This window comes from Lipophrys pholis (assembly GCF_963383615.2).
Source record: "Lipophrys pholis genome assembly, chromosome: 11".
Lineage (NCBI taxonomy): Eukaryota > Metazoa > Chordata > Actinopteri > Blenniiformes > Blenniidae > Lipophrys > Lipophrys pholis.
In genome coordinates, this window is record NC_137631.1 from 19,267,196 (window position 1) to 19,286,048 (window position 18,853).

The window sequence follows — 18,853 nt, forward strand, 5'->3', positions numbered from 1 at the left end:
AGGTGCACCTTCAACTGACTCCAAAGGGCCAAGCATGCATGACTCTCTACCGTAGATTATAACAGAAAATTGTTGTTCCAAAACATTCACAACCACTGATGTTGAAAAAAGTTGAATATCAGAATACAGTGGATTGTCTTTTTTTCCCAGAAGGATTTCTCTCTTTTTCTTTATCCACTTCACATTCTCTGTGAAGATGGCTATATTTAGCAGAACCAGACAAGGTGTCATTTTATCTGCCAATGAGGTCTTAAAACTTAAATGTGTGGGGCCCGGCTGCAATCCTTCCAGCTCAGCCAATGGTGGCCAAGGAGAAGTCACCCTGGAACAGGAGATTCACATTGCTTGGCTGCAGTCCCAGTGCAGCCAGTGTGGAGACATCAATAACTGGAGTACTTAACAGTGGAGGAAGGCATTGATTACAAGACAGAGGGAACAAAAGCCACTGGGCTAGTGAATTCTACAACCTCTGCGCTGGAGGTGAAACAGAGAGGGACGACCAGTTAGTAGAAGATCACTGAGCAAACCCAGCTTCCTGATAAATGTTAATGTACGCAGGCCTGGAGAGGAAGCAAAGTCTAAGTTATTCCTGATTTACTTCTGGAATGATAGCCAGTTCGTGCACTTCCTTGTTCGCCATTTTCTATTATCACATGAAAACAACAATAGCAACAATCAGATTTTTTTATTTTAAAAATGTGACTTTAGGTCTGCAGTATCCAAAGCAATTCTGTCATGTCCTAAGCACATTTAATGCCATGCCATTCATCTGACCTTTTCCTTATGTCAGTCCAGCTATAGATATGTTGCTTAGCTTGAGGGTCAAATACCCACATATTAACTTTCTCGCCACAAAATCTGAATATGCAACCTGATGTTATCCGTGGCAGTTGGCGCCTCTGATCAGCTGCAAAAAGGACACTAATCATTCTTGACAGACACAAACTGTTTTGTGCATCAAAATCACATTTCCAGACAATCACAGAGCAGGCCAGGAGCCATTATGTGCAGAGCCTGGTGGAGTGGATGGTTGCAATCCTCGGGAGGGAGTGGAGGCGTCACATCAGAACACTCCCTTCAACAATGCAGGCAAGGACAGCCAGCAGCATGCTGAAGGCTAGGCTGTTTTCAGAGGCATGTAATATTAGTAAATGCCACAAGGAAGCAAAAAGGTTAACATGAAGCATGCATGGCTGCAGAGAAAAACCTTGCAATCATACAGAGCAAGAACTCAGCATTGTATTGAAACATTTGACCGAGGCTTCAAGCTCATGTTTCTCTTAATTTCGTGGTAATCAAGGTACTTATTTTATGTTCTCTAATAAAGCTGTTTTTCCATTTAGTTGTGCTCATGATTCTGTGATTTAGTTTGTCAGTAAATATAGTCTCCTTCGGGTCACATTTGTTGTGTTTAGAGATATACATTTCTTCTTCTTGTGCAACAAATGCCCATTCTGGAGAGGAATAGTCTGTATCCACCACAGCATTTCACATCTTAAATTTACCATGTAGTGAATAACAAATAGGGAACTAGCTTTTCTTCAGTTCTGACTGGACGGTTTAGTGGAGTTTGTCAATATGTTGAAGGCTGCATAATCATTTACCTCAAACTCCCCAAAAATATGTGAGGATGGTCCGATTATTCCGCCACAGGCCACATAGAGATACTACCGAGTGCATTCCTCAGAGTGTATACTTCACTGAGATGTTTTCCTTAAAACCCTCTTCTTGGCAAGACTCAGCAGTATTATAGATCTAACGTTCAGAAGGAAACTCATATGTAATCAATTTGAACCTCATTTCATTTCTACAGCTTATGGAAAAAGTTGGGAAAGTCACTGGAAATAAACTGATGTCCAATAGAAATACATCTAATGCATCGAACAAAGATTTTTCTTTTTTTCACCTGTGAACACTTCTACTAGAGCAAAGAATGAAAGCTGTATAGATTATTTAGATCCCATGGAGGATATGGTACACTATACTACACTACTATCTGGTGGTGGCTAATTAATTATTCATTTTAAGTGTCACACCACATTAATAAAACATGTAAGCTAAGATAAATCTATTCATTTAATATATTTTAAAATGTTTAAATGACTATGGAGGTTTATGTTATTCTAATTAATCTATTATTCTTTATGTTGGTTTATTTATTTATTTTTTACTATACAGCGTGGGGAAGATAACTATCCGGATAGCTGCGTACATCTTTCTCTGTGTCTTATCAGCACATAAATACATCAGCTCATTGTTTAAAAGCTGATAGTATGTGCAAAAGACTTGCAAATATGTCTTGACACGAAGCTTACAATGGAGAGTTTGTGTGCAAAAATGTCTACTTTTTAAAAATAACTTAGTTTAAGTTAAAAGCACAATGAACAATATAGACAATACATTATACTGCTTTTATACTGCAAATATACTTTTAGATGAAACACAGTACTGTGATCTGTCAAGGTGATATTGACTTCATATTTGAAATCACCTTTTCTGAGCAGTACATTTTCTGCTTCTGTCTCCTCAATGGATTTTGAAGTGCCGCCTCAGCACAAACTGTGGCTTTGCAGAGGGCATCGATATCATTGTCATTCAGAGAGCTCAGTGCCTCTGTGTTTCTGGCCAGCTGTCTGTAACCCAGCCGCTATGTTTGCCCCTCCATGTTTGTATGCAGACTCTGTGCGACTAGTTTGTGGCGCACAGCATTCTGACGTCCTGATTTCATCTCAAGCTGCTGACATAATGGGGCTACTGTAACATGGTTTGGACTTCCAGTGGGAAAGTGACAAATAATGTAGCGTTGTGGACAATGACAGCTACGGTGTGGTCAACAACAATTATTGCTTCAAGCTGTTACAATATGAAATAATGTTCTGAATAATTATTCAGCTTTAGTCAATGCTTGAACACAATCAGCATCTCGGAGTGTGTTCACGGCAATGGCAGTGAAGGACTTTGGTATTTTGTGGACATAGTCAAAGCTGCTCCGATGTCTGTTTACCGGATGTTGCACTCCAACTATTTGTGAGCGGAGTTATTTGTAGTAGAGCTGCACATTTTGGCGTCTTTGTGGTGTGTCACAACAAAGTACCTCAGTCTTTTGCATTAAACGCCAGTCAATCTAAATACATCGGAAAAACATTACAAACCACAGGTTTCTATGTATTTAAAACCAAAATATGGTCAGCCTGGAGCCGAAAATGTGAAGAGTGGTAAAGTTAACTGTCAAAATAAAGTAAACAATACAAAACTCTACATATTTGAAAACAGCGTTCAACATGGTCTCTAGCTTAATGTTTATATTTAAGTTCACACATAACAGTCAGTATCTGACAAGGACGAGTTCAGGAACAAAGTCTTGCAAAAAAACAAGAAAAAAACAAAATAAAAAATTAGACTTATTCTTATCATGAAACTATTTTGGCTAAAGTTTCCTTAATGTGGTATTTTGTCAAAATGAATTTATTCCCGATTTCAAGAAGTTGTATTGTTCTTTGTATCATCGATTACACAACCATCACAAAGTTACTCAGCAAATACTCACTACTTGAGTAGTTTTATTCCAGACCCTATGATGGTACAGTAACACCACTGCTTTTGATGGTTGCTACCGGAATGAAATGAACAACTCAGTCATAATTACTGAACCTCGTGAGCGTTCCTCATTTCTTTTGAATCAGATGTAAACCATTGAAGAGTTGCCATCTTTATTTGTGCTGCTCGGCGAGGTGGTTGAAGAGAGAACATCAGTCAATATTAGCCAGCCTCTATCAGAGATGTACTTGTGGCCCTTAATGACAATTAGCTTTGTTGGTAGATTATCGCAGCTGTTTTATTGCTTCATTATGTTGTTATTTGTTCAATAATTTATCATTTTTAGAAGAGGCGTACAGGTTATACCCAGTTGTGCATGGCGAGTGAAAACAATTAGTCCTTGTACAAGCAAGTACAGCAAGGCGCCTGCTGTTAAAAAACCAAACATTAATACAAAACAGGTCAACTCAAACAGATTAAGATAACGTGCACCACCATTTGACTTCTTTCCCCCGAAGCAGGAATAGAACAAGACAATGAGAAAATCACATGTTTAGTAATTTTCATATTAATACTTACTAATACAGTGATAAGATTCAAGATACTAAAGACTTATAGAAGCATAAATGAAAAATGTGTCAATTAACACTAGAAACATCTACTGTATATTCTTATACTTTATAGAAACTGTTGTAGAGTTATGGAACACTGCTGTCCTAAATTTACCAGTATATCATTCAAAAAGTTTGAATGGCAAGATTAACGTGGCCATTAACTGCTTAAACAGCGCATTGCCCATCAGCGAATTCCTGCTAATAGCTTCATTATGATGACAAATTAAGAGCAGTGCAGTCCTTAATCATGTGACGCTGAGGTCAGTGACAGTAAATATTAGATGTCCTGTTTTAAGTGTGCTCCTGTAAAGTTTTTCCTGCTCAAACTTCAGTTCTCTGCTCAAAAAAGAAAAGAAAAAGAAAATGTAAAACAATAAAAAAAACAGCTCTATAGTATATGTGAACATGCATTATGAATATGTCCAATCAGTCAACATGATGAATGGAGCCTCTAGAAGTCTTCCTTTCTAGTTTTCCATTTGCGTTCTTATGATGATGATTTTAATGTAAGCATCAGTAACAATAATAGAAATGAAAAACAGAACGAAACAGAAAACATCTATTTCTATGTTTTCTATTCTTCCAAAGAAAGAGTCAGCGTATTGAGAAATGTGTGCATTGCGCTGGTGGTTGAGCTGGATCATATCATAATGAGAGGTGATTGCGCTTCTCATGTTTACGGCCAAAACAATAAAAATATGTTTCATTATAGAACAGAACAACCCAATATTGCAACCTCAAATATGAAAATATTGTTCAATCACACCAACTCTAAAGACCCTTTGGATAAATGAATGAAGGTATCAATGTAAAAGAAAAAAAATAAATCACACATTTGAATACGTTTGTAAACGTTTTCATTTTGCCAAACCTTGGCTGACCTACTGAGCCAGGTATAGTATAATTATGTAACATTTCTCAATTGAACTGTTAAATACATGAGCCATATCCTTTTCTGATTGTATTTCCTGCTGCCTGCAGTTCAGAGGTGGCTGGGAGAGACAGAGGGGAAGAGAGAGGGAGGAGAAAAGGGGGAATTTCCAGCAGCATCAAGTGTAAGAGAGCAGAGAGAGGTGAAAATAACTCTGAAGCCTTTTCACTGCATGAGTTTTCCATCTGTCACATCACTGAGAGTCACTGGCGTTCAGCAGCAATAAATATTGCCTTTGTATCGCTAACCAGATGACACAATCTTTATCGTATCTGGCTACAGATGTTTCCTGCCACTGTTCTCCTTCAAATGAACTCCTTATCAACGATCAACTCCATTAATCTGTCTGTCTGAGGACCGGACAGAGATCCCCACTGGTTGGACCGCAGCTGACCGAACCCATTCTGTATTCATCCCTCACTCCGCTCCTACTACTCCACTTCCACGTTCTCCCACTCGGCTCCATTCCCCACACTCCATGCTGTTTCCTTTCTCCTAGCCCCAACCCTGGCTGTCATCAGAATGCAGGGTCTGTCTGAAGGACCACACACAGAGTAATTATTAATAAGAGAAGATGACAAGTGAACATCCCTCATGAATGCTAAGGGAGGCCAGCGGGGACCGGAGGAAGCCAGCCATTCTCTCAGACTCGTGGATGAGACCAAGCTCTGCATTCCCACTGATCCTTGTTCAAAGTCACTCACAGGAGGCAGCATGAGAATACGCAGGTCGCATCCTGCTAATCATATGCTACGATGGTGACAGTCCCTATTCAGAGCACTGCGTGTTCATAAATAGAGATTTAAGATTTCACACTCTCACACGTGGTTTCAAACAAGACTGCTGGGTGTTATACTTACTGGGTCTTGCTCATGTTGAGGTCTTGTTTCTGCAAATAGACGTCCACGCTAAATGATCCCAAGTGTGAAATGTGATTTCACCACTGCAAGGATCTGGCTCCTACCACACCTGCAGTGAATAATAATAATAATAATAAAAAAAAGTATCAGGCAATATATGCAGAAAAGAAATATCACATCATGAAGTCATGAGCAAACTCTTATATCTGTTGAGGAAGACTGTGGGATATGACTTGGAGTTTCAGAAAAGCAGTGGATTGACGCTGTGGTACTTCCAAGGTCAGAAACAAACATTTATTCTGAAAATGATCAAATATCAATGTCCAGTCGAAAACCGCGAATGGAACCCGATTCCTCAGTGAAGCTTCGGCTTTTCCTGAAGCCACCCAGTCATAACTCAAGCTTCAGCTATGCTTGGTTCAACTATTTTCCTGGGGAGCACTAAACTGTAATGGGTTTTAAATCTCCTCCGATGTACGCTCCGCTGTGTGAATCTGGGGCTGAGGAACATCACACCTCTTGCATAGCAAGTACAGCAGGATGCTAGCTCTTTGTGCCACAGGATAGAGGGCCATTGAGGTCCGCGTCCATTTCATGAAAGCCCATCCCAACTATTTAACAGACACGGAAAGACTGGACAGGAAAGTCTACTAACATAGCTACTGCTTTAATATTAAACACCCATTGTAATGAGAGAACTATCAATGTGATAACAAGGAAATAATAACTATTGCAATACTTTATTTGACTTCATAGGTAGACGCCCAGGAGTCTCACAAGGATTGAACCATAACCCAAACTCTCACGCCAAATTCAATTCCTCATGTTTTTACATTAAAAAACCATATTGTTAGTGAGTTTTTGGGCTCTGTAGATAATAAAAAGAATTCCTTACAAATACTTGTTCGAGTTACATGCCCTTGATCTTAATGATCTGGTAAATCATTATATGTAGTCTGCAACTGTCAGAATTGCTGTACATACTGTATACCTTTGGGGTTAAGCTTATTTAATCATTTGATCTACATGAGATAAAATATTCTGTTCAAAAAATGTGCGCCTCAATCTTCTCTTCCCCTTAAAGTTGTGGTGACAACATGAAAAGCAAAGAAGCGCAGACAACACTGTACTCCAACACATCCTTCTACTGCTCTGAGGTGCCCCTGCGTTGTTTCCAGATCAACCTGAGAGATATAGTGTTTCCTGAGCTGTTTCCTTTCCTGAGCTGAGCCAGGAGCCTACTTTTCGAACATAGTTTTATACTCCACTTATATCTATTTTTTCAGGAATTTTGCTAAATTAAAAGGAAAAAAAACAGCATTATTCTCGGAAAAAGCCCCCCACAGGGCCCACGCGTTGGAAAGCACTGAGTGAAAATATATCTTATTATCAGGGCGACGTGTGACACTCAAGCAGAGTTAAAAACTTTGGAGGTGAGGAGGAGTCAGCATTTACAGCCCAAGTGGAGTGATGTAGTGAGGCACAGCAGATAGGATGCTACTCAGGAAAAATCACTCCAGTGTCATTCAAGGGCTGAGGGTGATGTTCTTCCACTGCAGCACATCGACTTGTAATTTTTAGTTTTACATTCAAAGAACATAGAGGGTATGCATATAGGTTAAAGCGAGATGGACACAGGGCCACAATAGTGTAAAGATAAGAAATACAAGAGAAAACAAACATAAATGTTACATCTAATGGGGATAATCCACTGAATTGTGGTTTCTACACTTTGGTGAACAGCATCAGGAAGATCACATTTCACAATCAGCATCTTGAGTTTGCCTTATTACTATAAGTACAGTCCACAGTGAGTGCTTCATCAGCGGAGAAGGCTTTCCACAAAGGCTGCACATTTCTCACAGGCTCTTTCATTTCAATAGCAAGCAATCAGTGTGGGGTTATCTGCACACAAGTCCTCTGCGTTTCACCAAGACGCATTTATTTTTGCAATGGTTCTCCACCATGTCACACACACATAAAGAGTTACGGTTTTCGCACTGTGCTCAGAGGCCACACAGCCTCAGTCATGCTCCCGTTTGAAGCCCAGCACCAACACACCAACTCCACCTCTATTAAAAAAACACGCCGCCTCGAAGAGAAGCGCAAAGACACACTAACCTCCTGCGTTTTCTTTGCTCTACATTGTGTAAAGTGTGGTCGTGACTCCTTTGCCCTCGCAGTGATGATGGCAATATCTCCCTCCTCGTCGAATATGATGATGGTGGTGGTGCTTGTGGTGGTGGTGGTGGTGGTGATGCTGCTGATGATGATGGTGATGATGATCAGTGTGAGGGGAGCTGGGATCCTGCTGTATGCAGGTTGCGATTACCCTTAAACTGGCGTCGGCCAAGCCCCCGTATCGCCCGTCGGAAGATCGCGCACGACGAAAACGCCTCGTCTGGACCGAGAGCACCATCCTTCAGCGGAGGAGACGAAGGCTGATAACGACATCTTCGGGAAAGCGGGAGGCGTGATGTGCTTGCAGGGCTTCCCCCACAATCACATCAGGGACTCCATGTGCCCGATGATAATAAGGAGACCAGGGGGGGAGCTGTCCAGGTGCTGAAAGCGGGATTCCAGCTGCTCCAGATGTGCGTCCAGCGGTGCAGCCGTCACCGCGGCGGACAGCCGGTCACACTCGCCACACAGTACAAAAAAAAAATAAAATAAAATAAATATATATATATATATAGAAATGAAAATCCCCCTCAAAAACCGCATGGATATCAAATAAAGCACATCTCATATGTAGTCCGTGTTCCCATTAAAGCGTCGCAGCCTGCAGTCGTCCTCCTTTCCGAGCCACGCTCGAAGCGTCGACGCTTCACTTCACCTCCTGAAGCTTCAGAGCTCCTCGCGATAACAAACCCACCCGCCCCAAGAAAAACACGGTCACTTCACACTCACAGCGACTTCAAGTGTTTCTCTGGCCCCTGACTGGAGAGTTAAATGCAGCTTACCAGTCAGCAGCCCTCCCTTTTTTTCTCTCTTCAGAGTACACCATAGCAGAGACGTTAGAGTTGTATTAGAAATGCAGCACGGGAATTACAGGGGGAGGTACAGAGACTTTTGGAGGAAGAGTTAAACTTCCCAGGCCAAATGAAAACACCAAAACTCTTCCCCCTGAATCCGTTGATCATTGCTGCATTAACACACCTCACAGAACTTCGAACATTTGAACCAAGGTCTGAATAATTATTTATTTATTTTTGAGTTATTTCTTCTGTGATGGACTGGTAACCAGTCCAGGGTGAGTCCTGCCCTCGCCCATAGTAAACTATGATGGTCTCCAGGGCCTTGCGAAACAGAACAGGAGAAGCAGTATAGAAAATGGATAGATGGATGGAGTTACTGTATTTCTTTACCACCCAAAACGTTCTTGGTCATAAGGTTGTACTTTTTGTGAGGTTCAGTAACTGTATGGGTGTCGTTGCAACTGATTGGTTGACTTATCCTTGACCCCAGTTTCCATTGTGAACTCGGTCAGTGTGGCACTGGGGCTAGTCCCAGCGAGTTGTGGCAAAGGCAGGGTTCACCCTGGACATGTTGACTGCAGTTATAATTGTAAAGCATACTTTCATTCTTTTTTCCCAAGTGACTCACCAAAGTGTGACCGTCAGGGATGCAGGGGTTGGCAATGTTGCATCTCAACAGGAAGATTTGAAGTTTTCTGTGTGAAACTTGCATGTTCTCCCTGTGCCCCTGGATATTTTAGCTTTCTGCTTCAGTCTTTATGTTCACTGGGTATTCTGAAATGGTCAAAGTTCCTATGACTGGGCAATCGTGTGTCATCTTGTGTGCTGCGATGGACCTACAATCTTTTCCAGGGTGTGAAACAACCTTTTGGCACAGACACTGTAACATTGGCTGGATGCCATTCTGGCTACAGATATATGGCATACAAATATGAATATTTAATTCCTACATTTCAATGAAATGATCTAGTTTATACTATTTTATGACACTGATGTTTTCAAAGGTCAGTCCTTTGGAGGAAAATGCCTTGTTTCACAAATTTGAAATTATTGACAAGCATGCATGAACAGTAACACAAAATAATGACCAGTACGTCTCAACCTGCTGACTTCCCATATTACAAATCAGACAAACTTGGAACTGTAAATACCATTTTCCACTGGGAGTGAATGGAGTTGTTGGTTTCTTTCATGTAGACCCGTATGAATACAGAAATATGTTACAACAAATTAAACCTCCTTCAGAGCGGGCCTTAAATTTACAAGAGTTTCAATGGAGCTGATTAAGTTGATCGCTTTTGATCCAAATCATACAAATAACAGACTAACTGACAGATATAAGCCATATAATTAAAGATTTATTGCATTTAATTAAACAACAGAGTTCCTAATCTTTGAATAATGGTACTTTATTAGTGCGGTTGTGATGAAACAAACTGAGAAAAATTTGTTTACAACACAGTTTCATCATAAAGAAGCAGTAAAAATGAGCAACACTGTGTGTCTAAATATAGCACGCGGCCTGACCACATCTGAAATGCTTGAGGGCTTGCAATTTGAAACTGATACTGCGAGTCGTGGCATTCGTGATGTCACGAGTCCGTCTCGAGTCATTGACATTTCCATTTAAAAGGGTTGGCCCTGCTGGTTTAGCTAAAAATGGCATTATGATGACTCAACTAACGGTTTTGATCGTAGAAGAGTGATTATTTGACTGACGGAAGTGAAGTGCTGTGTTCATAGACAACAAAAGTTCCCACGATTCCATTCATGCCATGTTGCATACCGGTCATTCCGTTGTTTCCTACCAAACCCAAACACACTGAGATCACAAGAGCAAGTTGTTTTTTTTCCGCAGTGTGATTGCATGATGCAACGAAACTGCATAGCGACAAGCCAGAAGACAGTCGATGATGATAAAAAAAGAGCTCTTGAGCACCTTAAAAGACCTCTGAAAGCCTTTTAAGAATTACTCAGAACACGACCAACTGACACAATTAATGACTCTAACAAATTACCTGACGTCAGTATCCTGACGTTTAACTCGCTATTCACAATGTGGCCAAACTGCAATCACAACATTTTTTAGGCTGAGGGAGGAACACGCCCACACGAGAGTGCCTTCAGAAATCTAACCGTCACTATGACTTTACCTTGAGGACCTGAACTAAAGCACCAAAAAGTCAAGCGTGCAGGTAAAATCAGATTTCTGGTTTGTTTTTGAGCTAATGTAAGGATTTCTGAATGTTGACAGCTTAGGTTCTTTGTGCTAATCACATGTAGGATACTGTTTATATTTGGAGCCTTGTTTTCATTACTCTGCTGGTTAGACACTTTCCTTGATGTTTGAAGATTACTTTACAAAAACCTTTTCTTTGCTCTCAGGACAAAGCAACCACCACACACACCACAGATGATGGCAGGTAGTTATGAATATAGAATCACTAAAAACAAATAATAATGTGAGGGTTTTTTTTTTTCCCCATTAAATGTTGCGTTTAATTCTCTGTAGATCATGGAGACCCCTGTGAGGGGCATGAGGTCAGCTATTGCATGAATGGAGGAACATGTTACAAGATATCCTCCATGAATACACTCTCTTGTGTGTAAGTCTGAAAAAAAAAAAAATGTTCGATTGTCTTTAACATCACAACGAGTCCCTCGGGAAGTCTAATATTAAATTTCAATACATACAAACACATCATATTGTCAATGTATTTCCTGTCACCGTCTCCTTTTTAGTTGCACTGAAAATTTCAAAGGCAGCAGATGCGAACACTTCCAGCTCTATTCCCTTTCTCCGGATGCAGAGCATGCAGGGTTAATTGCTGCCGTGGTCATTGTTGTCCTCCTCATCTTGGTGATCCTGGCAGTTGTTATCTACTTCGTATGCAAGTAAGTACATTGTGGATAAAGCGACTACCAATGTTCTCCAGACATCTAAGAATAGACCTTCAGTCAATGTGTGGTATAATCTTAGTTATACTGTGCTGCTGCAAAACTAAATATATATATTTTTTTAAACTAATAACCATCACTTATGTTGACCAACAGGATGATGAAAGACAAGAAACAGAGCCAAAAGAACAGCAGGCACCAGTATTGGATGATACCGCCAAGAGCGTGATTTTTCCTCTGTGGTGTACATTTGTTTACTCTGCTTGTTTGTTTAGTGTGTTAGATGGGATGATGGAATAACTCTTATATAGTGTCCAGTTGTGCGTGGTGCAGTTTTAAATAGGACTACGAATTAAACAGAAGAAAACCACTGCAGTGACCTTTAAAGTCATGGTGAAGAGTCGATAGCTGATTAATGCTCTCATGAGATCCCTGGCTTCCAAGCGGAGAGTTAAAGAAAGATGTAATTCAGTAACACATGGACTGGGCGTGAAGCAAGTGTGAGTGGGTGTGAACTGAATCACACTTGGTACAGTGGCTTTTTTAGCAAGGGCTATGAAGTTGTGGTTGTTGCTGGTGTTGGAATTGCATTTCAATTTATGCGCATTGTTTGAAATGAATTGAGCACACAAAATAAAGACCTTTGTTGTATGGTAGGTTATTACTTGTGTATGATTTTTCACACTGAATCTTGCACTTTTTGGAAACTATATGTATAAATGTTCAAATTAAATGGCGTCGCCTTTGTGAGGAACATGCATTTGTGGCAATGTGCGGCAGAGCCTAGTATTGGTAGAAAAGACTTTGGTTTTCCATTTGGTGCAACTCACATGCAGTACTCAGCTCTGCTGCACATCCCACATATGCATAATCCGGACAATCGTCAGGATCTGCACCTTTCCTAATTGGGATAATTATGGCCTCTGGTTAAGAAAAGCCCAAACATTTGATGTAAAGAATAATATATTAGACAATATTACTGAGTGTCATTAATCAAAGGCTTCAATATTAAAAAAAAATAGAAAAAAGATTTGAAGTGTTCCAGTCTGTGTGTAATAAATCCAAAATAGATGGATTTGTTTGAATGAATTTACTGGAAAATGAGTTTGTTCTGAGATGCACTTGGCCCATAGTTAGCCGATATCGGTTCCAGCCCCCTTTTGACCCCAAGTGTTATTGGCGATATGCAGATGGACTTTTCTACCCTATTCTAATTATTTGGGATGTCTTCTCCAGAATGATGCGACTGATTTCTGACGAGTGAAGACACATACACACTACATTTGTTTAGCCTTGGATTGGCTACTCATTCCCTGACCTCTGCTAAATTCAGCCATCAGACCTCTATTCCTAACCTCAGTTTTCTTTCTATTCCCCACCCTAATCTGAAAGCTAATCTCAACCCTAAACCATAATTGCCCGTTTAAGTGGTCTGGAGTGAACTCACTTGTCGGAAAGCCCTTCAATCTGTAGTTTCAAAACTCGAGCAAGCTCTCAGAAAGCTGGATATGCAAGGACACATAGCGAACTGTGAGTAGGAGTCTCTGTATAATTAGCTTATCCCAAGCCATTCATCAGTTCCTTTAAATTTGAAAACAGGGGCACAGGAGATCCCAGGGGTTTTATAATGAGATGGTGCCATTAAATCGGTTTCAATTAAATGAGCAAAAGGAGAAAAATATAACTTGTTGGACTTCATTTCCAGTTGTTTTGTCAGTATTTCAGTCTTATGCAACACATTCACACCAGCTGGGCATCTTAGTTATATTGGTTGAAACACTTTGCATCAGTAATTCACTTCACTCCGGCGTGTTGATCTCCTGATAGAAGTCAAAACTTCTTTTTTTTTACATATTCTCTGAAGCTCAATTATAATGTGCATTGTGAAGGTGACATCTTACAATCTGGCTACTGATTTAGGTCAACACACAATAGGGTCCCATGATGCTATGAGGGAATGTCATGAGATAAGATCATGTCAGAGAAAAATGTGACATGGAAAAACAATTGAGTTACAGGACAACGTTCCAAGCACACATACTGATCCAATATCAACATTGTGTATGAATCGTTTGAAATGGTCACAGTTGTAGAAATTATTCATAAAGTGTGTGTCTACGATTTGCTTTATTGAGAAAAGTGATTATAGTTTCTGTGTGGCTCCAACAAGCTGACGTCAGAAGACAGTGGCTTTTCCTCAAAAGTACAAAGGCAGTGAGTTGGTTCCATCTAGTGGCAGAATGGCTTCCCTACATCACGTTGCATGAAATGTGTATAAAATGTATGTTAAAGATTTTTTGGTAATTTTGGAGATTTTCATACACACGTGTACAAAGGCTGAATCACAAAACACTGTTTTTTGGGAGAGGTACAATCACATTTTTTTTGTAAACAACTTATGCTTTCACGCAATTGGCTTTGTCAAACTCATGTGCAATTTTCAGAGCCGTAAGATTGAGTCCCACAGACTGCATGTTAGTGATGATGGTGACGACCACTCCCTTTGGAAGGGAGGGGGTCTCTCCTTGGCACTCGTGGATTTCTTCACTGGGGAGCACCAGCAGGACACTGCTCGCCCCCACAGCACCTCCTGTGTGGGACACATAATGCCTCCGCTTCCTACACCGGCCGTATTTCTGCAGTTTTTCCACGACAAGCCAGCCCTGCGCATAAAGTCCATCTCTATCCCAGCTGGCCTCCGTCCTGTCAACGGGCGCCCACAGTTCAATGGCTGTTTCAGGTTTGAGGAAGCCGGGGAGCAAGCCGCGAGTGTCCTTGAGGTTTCCCACCTGGTAGCTGTAGAGCAGAGCGTCACCGAACAGCAGCAGGTCCCCGGCAGTGGAGAGGAAGCCGCCTCCGGCCCACTTGTAGGAGTTGTCTACATACGGGCAGTTAACAACGCGTCCTTTCTTGTTATAATAATAAAACCTGAGGAGGAGAATCAACAGGTAATATGAAGCCAGTTTGTTTGAAAACCTCGAAAGAAGAGGAGACGTCAAAGATACAAGCAACGTCTAAATAAATAAAGGTTGCTCATTCAGGTAGAGATATACAGTTTATGCTGGTTGACAAGATGTAATCTATGAAAGAACCAAGCCGATTTCTACAACAATCAATCACTGACGAACGCTCCAGCACGAGGTATCTACAGTATTTTTGTAAGAATGTTTTTAAACTGTTGAAAAGTAGAAGTCAACCAGTTTTAAGTAAAAGTTTTGAAATGCAATTAAGTGCAGATGTAAACAGGAGGCAGGTTTTGGTGAAACGACAGTACATATGTTCAAAGTGACTCTTTGTCACCATGGCTCCACCAGCTTCATCACTACCACTGAGAGTTCATGAATGTATCATGGTGGGATGTTGGGTGAACTTTTATTAGGTGACAATTAAACGTTTTTGGAAGCCCATAAAAGTAAAATGTAATATGGAACAAGGACAATTTCAATAGTAAGACGGGTAAAAGGCCACTGTGAAAACCCATCATGCCTTGAAAGCCTTGAATTGTTCATACCAAGGTGATTTCAATAGCGTTTGGTGTGAAACAAAAGGTCTTACATGTTGCTGCTGCTGTTTTTCTCTCTATCAGAACCTGTAACTCAGTGGACTTTACATTTTCCCCTCGGACGTCATCTTTCTCTTTATGTATCCCTTATAGTCAGTAAATATCAGCAGAGGTTAAAACAAGTCATGCGTCTGTTTTGAGAATATATCAGCGAAAGATACTTGTGTTGAATTGTGAGGAATAAAAGTAAAATGTCATTACAAAATAAAAGCAACACAAAGAACAGATAACCGAAGAGTTTGAGAACAGGAGCAAAGTGTTTGTTCTTTGTTTCTATTTTTGACTCAAGCTATTTCAAAAAGGTGAGAAATCAACAGAAAAGAAGTGAAGAAAGTAAATATATAAACGCCTCAAAAAAAGTAGTTACAACTCTGCCTCCACCCGCAGGCGGTAAATTGATTGAGGAATGTTGAAAAGCCCGTTGGATAAAGTGTGACATCAGTGATCTTTCTTTACCTGGAGCGGTGGTAAATAATGGGGTCATTCTCATCGGGCACTGTATTGAGCATCCCCAGCTCACGGAACATGTTCATCATGAGATCCAGGAAGCGCTGACCTGCAGCTCGCTCCATAACAGCACTCAGCAGGGTGAAGGCATGAGTGGAATACAAAAAAGTGGAGCCTGCACGAATCAAACAAAAAAATAAAAATTATTCTATCATTTGAAAAGGAATTTCAAGACCATGTCATATTTAACTTACTATATTAGTCCAAATATAAGACCAGCTTTAATTCTTGGAAATAGGCCCGGAAAAGTGGGGTGGTCTTATATTTGGAGTTGAATATTCAGCTTCTGGGGTTATGCTGACTTCCCTGCCGATTTTCAAAATCAGGTTCGGCTTTGGATCAATACAGTATTTGGTTTTGTCAGGAAATACAAAATGTGCTTTACCAGGTTCGAAAATAAGCGGATCGTCTTTAAAAAGGTCCAAGGCCTGCGTGACACTTTCAAAATTGTCCTTCAAGTAGTACTCCTTGTGCTCAAACTCCTTTTTCTTCGGGGCCTGACTGGCTCCTTTTTCTTTCTCAACCCGATCTTCTGTGGACTTGTCCTCATTTTCACTTGAGCCCTTCTCCTCCTCTTTCCCTTTAACTGGCGGTTTTAAAAGTCGCTTGGCTTTCTCCTTGTCCTCCTTCACTTTCTTGGCCTCTTTCTCATAATGTCGTATGCCACTCAGGTGGGAGAGAATCATGCGAGGCGTTATCGTGACCTGAAACACATGGACACATCACTCACACGCCAGATGAATGAAAAGAAAAAAAGAAGAAAGAAAGAAGATCAAATCGACTGCTCTTTTTCTAAATAGCACTTACATCTTGTCCATCAAACTGTTTCTGGGGAAACTCGGGGACGTAGTGTTGAACTGGGAGGTCGAGGTCCAGTTTCCCGTTCTCGCACAGTCGTGCAGCTGCAGCAGATGTGAGCGGCTTACTGATGCTCGCAACGCGCATCACTGTTTCTGGAGTGCACGGGACACGATTCTCCAAATCAGCATAACCAATACCTGCGTCACATCATAAAATAAACACAAAAGAAATCATTCGCGCACAAAGTTTTCCAAGCAAATACTATAAAGGTGGTAGCAGCAGTGGTACACTTTGGGGAATGATGGATGAGATTTTCATGACACTGAGACTCGAGTGCATCTATTCTACAGAATCTTACTTTTGCATTAGGTTAAATCATGTAAAAACACGTGTCTCCAGCCCAACCTGCTTCAGTCACTATTGTAATTCTTCCAGCTGCTTCTCTGAGTGGCTCTGCACGCCAATGTTTTGCAAGAGTGAACAGGCTCGGGCAAAGTGGATGCCTCTCTGACTTCGGGAGGTAAATCAGCAGCACATAACTAAATGGTTTTAGAGATGACATTGTATGTCCATTTACATTAATTATAAATGCATCAGGTTAAGTCGAGACCTTGAGTTGAGTCGACCCTCTTAACAGTCTTGGTTATGGCAGGAAAGGCATCCAGCTTAAAAAACTAGCCAAGAGGTGCAAGATGCATTGACTTGCTGTAGCCACTCTTCACCTGATCATGTACCTTTAAAGGATCCCCTCAATTACTTGATTTGAGTATTTGTATTTGTATGTATGATTACCAGCAAGAATAACACATTTCAAGGTCAGATGTCTTCCAAACCACACACGTCTTATACTTCCCTTGTGTCCTTGTCTTACTCCACATTACAACAGACTTCAACTTGCTGTAGTTAGATTACCACAATGTGGCAGGAGAGCAAACCTAGATTTGCATTTCACCACACTGGATTTTATAGCTGACACTTCACATCTTTGTCATTCTTGTTTCTATTTTGCGGTTGTTTTGTGCCAGGAAAAAGATACATGCAGGTTTTTCTTTTGTTACATTTCTGCATCATTTTAATCTTTGAATAGTGTCTTTTGTTGTAGATTTGCACATTTGAATGGTGGTTTGTGGGTATATTTAAGGCTGTTTTGCATCTCTGAGGCATAGATTCAAATATTCGAAAAGGTTTCCAGGTATGCGCTGTGTGTCATTGGCCATGCTGCAGCTCTATGTGGTCACTGCTGTCGTTTCTCAGACATTTTTGTGCCATTTTGTTTGAAGCGTCTTCCTCGCACAAGATTTTACAGTCACCAACCTTCACACCACACCTGAGCTCCATCCACCGAGACCCCCACCACCATCCCAGGGGCTCCGACCTCAGCCTGACAACAAACACGGGGGAGTTGATACGAGTCTCTCTGAAGTTATTGATTCGGTATGAAAGTGCAGCTGATGTGGCCTACCTCTGTGCTTACCTTTATCCTCTCCACGAGCTCCCTGCTGGCTTGAATGGCGCGGCTGTAGCGATCCTTCCTCCCCGTTTCATTAACCCGATCGTCACAGGAGCTGCTGGCAGAGTCCTTGCTGTATTTCACACCGACAGCTAAAGCGAAGCCCACGCCGACGCCATACATCCAAACCCGGGACTTTAACCGAGCTTTACTGAAGGCTGAACTCACAAAACTTCGGCTTTGTTTCGGAGCCGAAACAAGGCGGCAGCCCAGTGGCAGCGGCGCGGCTCGCGCACATACTGGAGACTCGCGCAGGGCTGACAAGGTGCATTTAGAATACAAACGGTTCGACAAAAGCAGCCGAGACATGTTTTATTTTTTTTTTAAATCATATGTGTGACTGTGTAAACAAAGATCAGACCCTACCAACAGAACGCTTCTGCATCCGTCCTCGAGACAAGACAGAACGAATCAAACCATGATTCAGAGAAAGCATCGAGCGCGCAAAAGTTCAGGGACCTGTGAGTGACCCCACCCCACCCCATAAATAAAAAAAATAAAAATAAATAAGTAAATAAATAGATAATAGTTGACCTGCTCTATTACTGTGTGACCCCACAAAATAAACAAAATCAAACCAACTCTCTGTCGTCACATCAAACATTATAGTTTTCTTTCATGTGGTTCCCTTCATTTATGATTGATAAAGATCTAT

The 18,853-nt window shown here is 41.1% G+C and overlaps 2 protein-coding genes across 3 annotated transcripts; one reads left to right on the forward strand and one right to left on the reverse strand.

Moving 5' to 3' along the window:
- The first annotated feature begins 11,060 nt into the window (after positions 1-11,060).
- nrg4 (neuregulin 4) lies at positions 11,061-12,193 on the forward strand. Its single transcript, XM_080474426.1, has 5 exons — positions 11,061-11,115; positions 11,306-11,343; positions 11,433-11,526; positions 11,663-11,815; positions 11,975-12,193. The coding sequence occupies exons 2-5, from the start codon at positions 11,334-11,336 to the stop codon at positions 12,045-12,047; spliced, it is 330 nt and encodes a 109-aa protein (XP_080330552.1). The 5' UTR covers positions 11,061-11,115; positions 11,306-11,333; the 3' UTR covers positions 12,048-12,193.
- A 1,307-nt stretch (positions 12,194-13,500) lies between these two features.
- Positions 13,501-18,665, reverse strand: lactb (lactamase, beta). 2 transcript variants are annotated; one of them, XM_080474422.1, is made up of 6 exons: positions 18,151-18,568; positions 18,003-18,069; positions 16,695-16,885; positions 16,273-16,591; positions 15,837-16,002; positions 13,501-14,746 (listed from the first exon to the last, which is right to left on the reverse strand). In XM_080474422.1, exons 1-6 carry the CDS (start codon positions 18,505-18,507, stop codon positions 14,215-14,217), a joined length of 1,632 nt encoding a protein of 543 aa, XP_080330548.1. In that variant the 5' UTR covers positions 18,508-18,568; the 3' UTR covers positions 13,501-14,214. The 2 variants fall into 2 exon arrangements, with proteins under 2 accessions (XP_080330548.1, XP_080330549.1); XM_080474423.1 differs by having other exon boundaries at positions 13,561-14,746; positions 18,163-18,665.
- Positions 18,666-18,853: the final 188 nt, after the last annotated feature.

Bases quoted from the DNA above. Each gene is read 5' to 3' on its own strand.
- nrg4 (XM_080474426.1), top strand. The intron at 11,527-11,662 runs GTAAGTCTGAAA...TCTCCTTTTTAG, and splicing joins ATGAATACACTCTCTTGTGT to TTGCACTGAAAATTTCAAAG. The intron at 11,816-11,974 runs GTAAGTACATTG...GTTGACCAACAG, and splicing joins GTTATCTACTTCGTATGCAA to GATGATGAAAGACAAGAAAC.
- lactb (XM_080474422.1), bottom strand. From the start codon at position 18,507: ATGTCTCGGCTGCTTTTGTCGAACCGTTTGTATTCTAAATGCACCTTG. The intron at 16,592-16,694 runs GTAAGTGCTATT...CATGTGTTTCAG, and splicing joins AACAGTTTGATGGACAAGAT to GTCACGATAACGCCTCGCAT. The intron at 14,747-15,836 runs GTAAAGAAAGAT...TCTCCTCCTCAG, and splicing joins ATTATTTACCACCGCTCCAG to GTTTTATTATTATAACAAGA.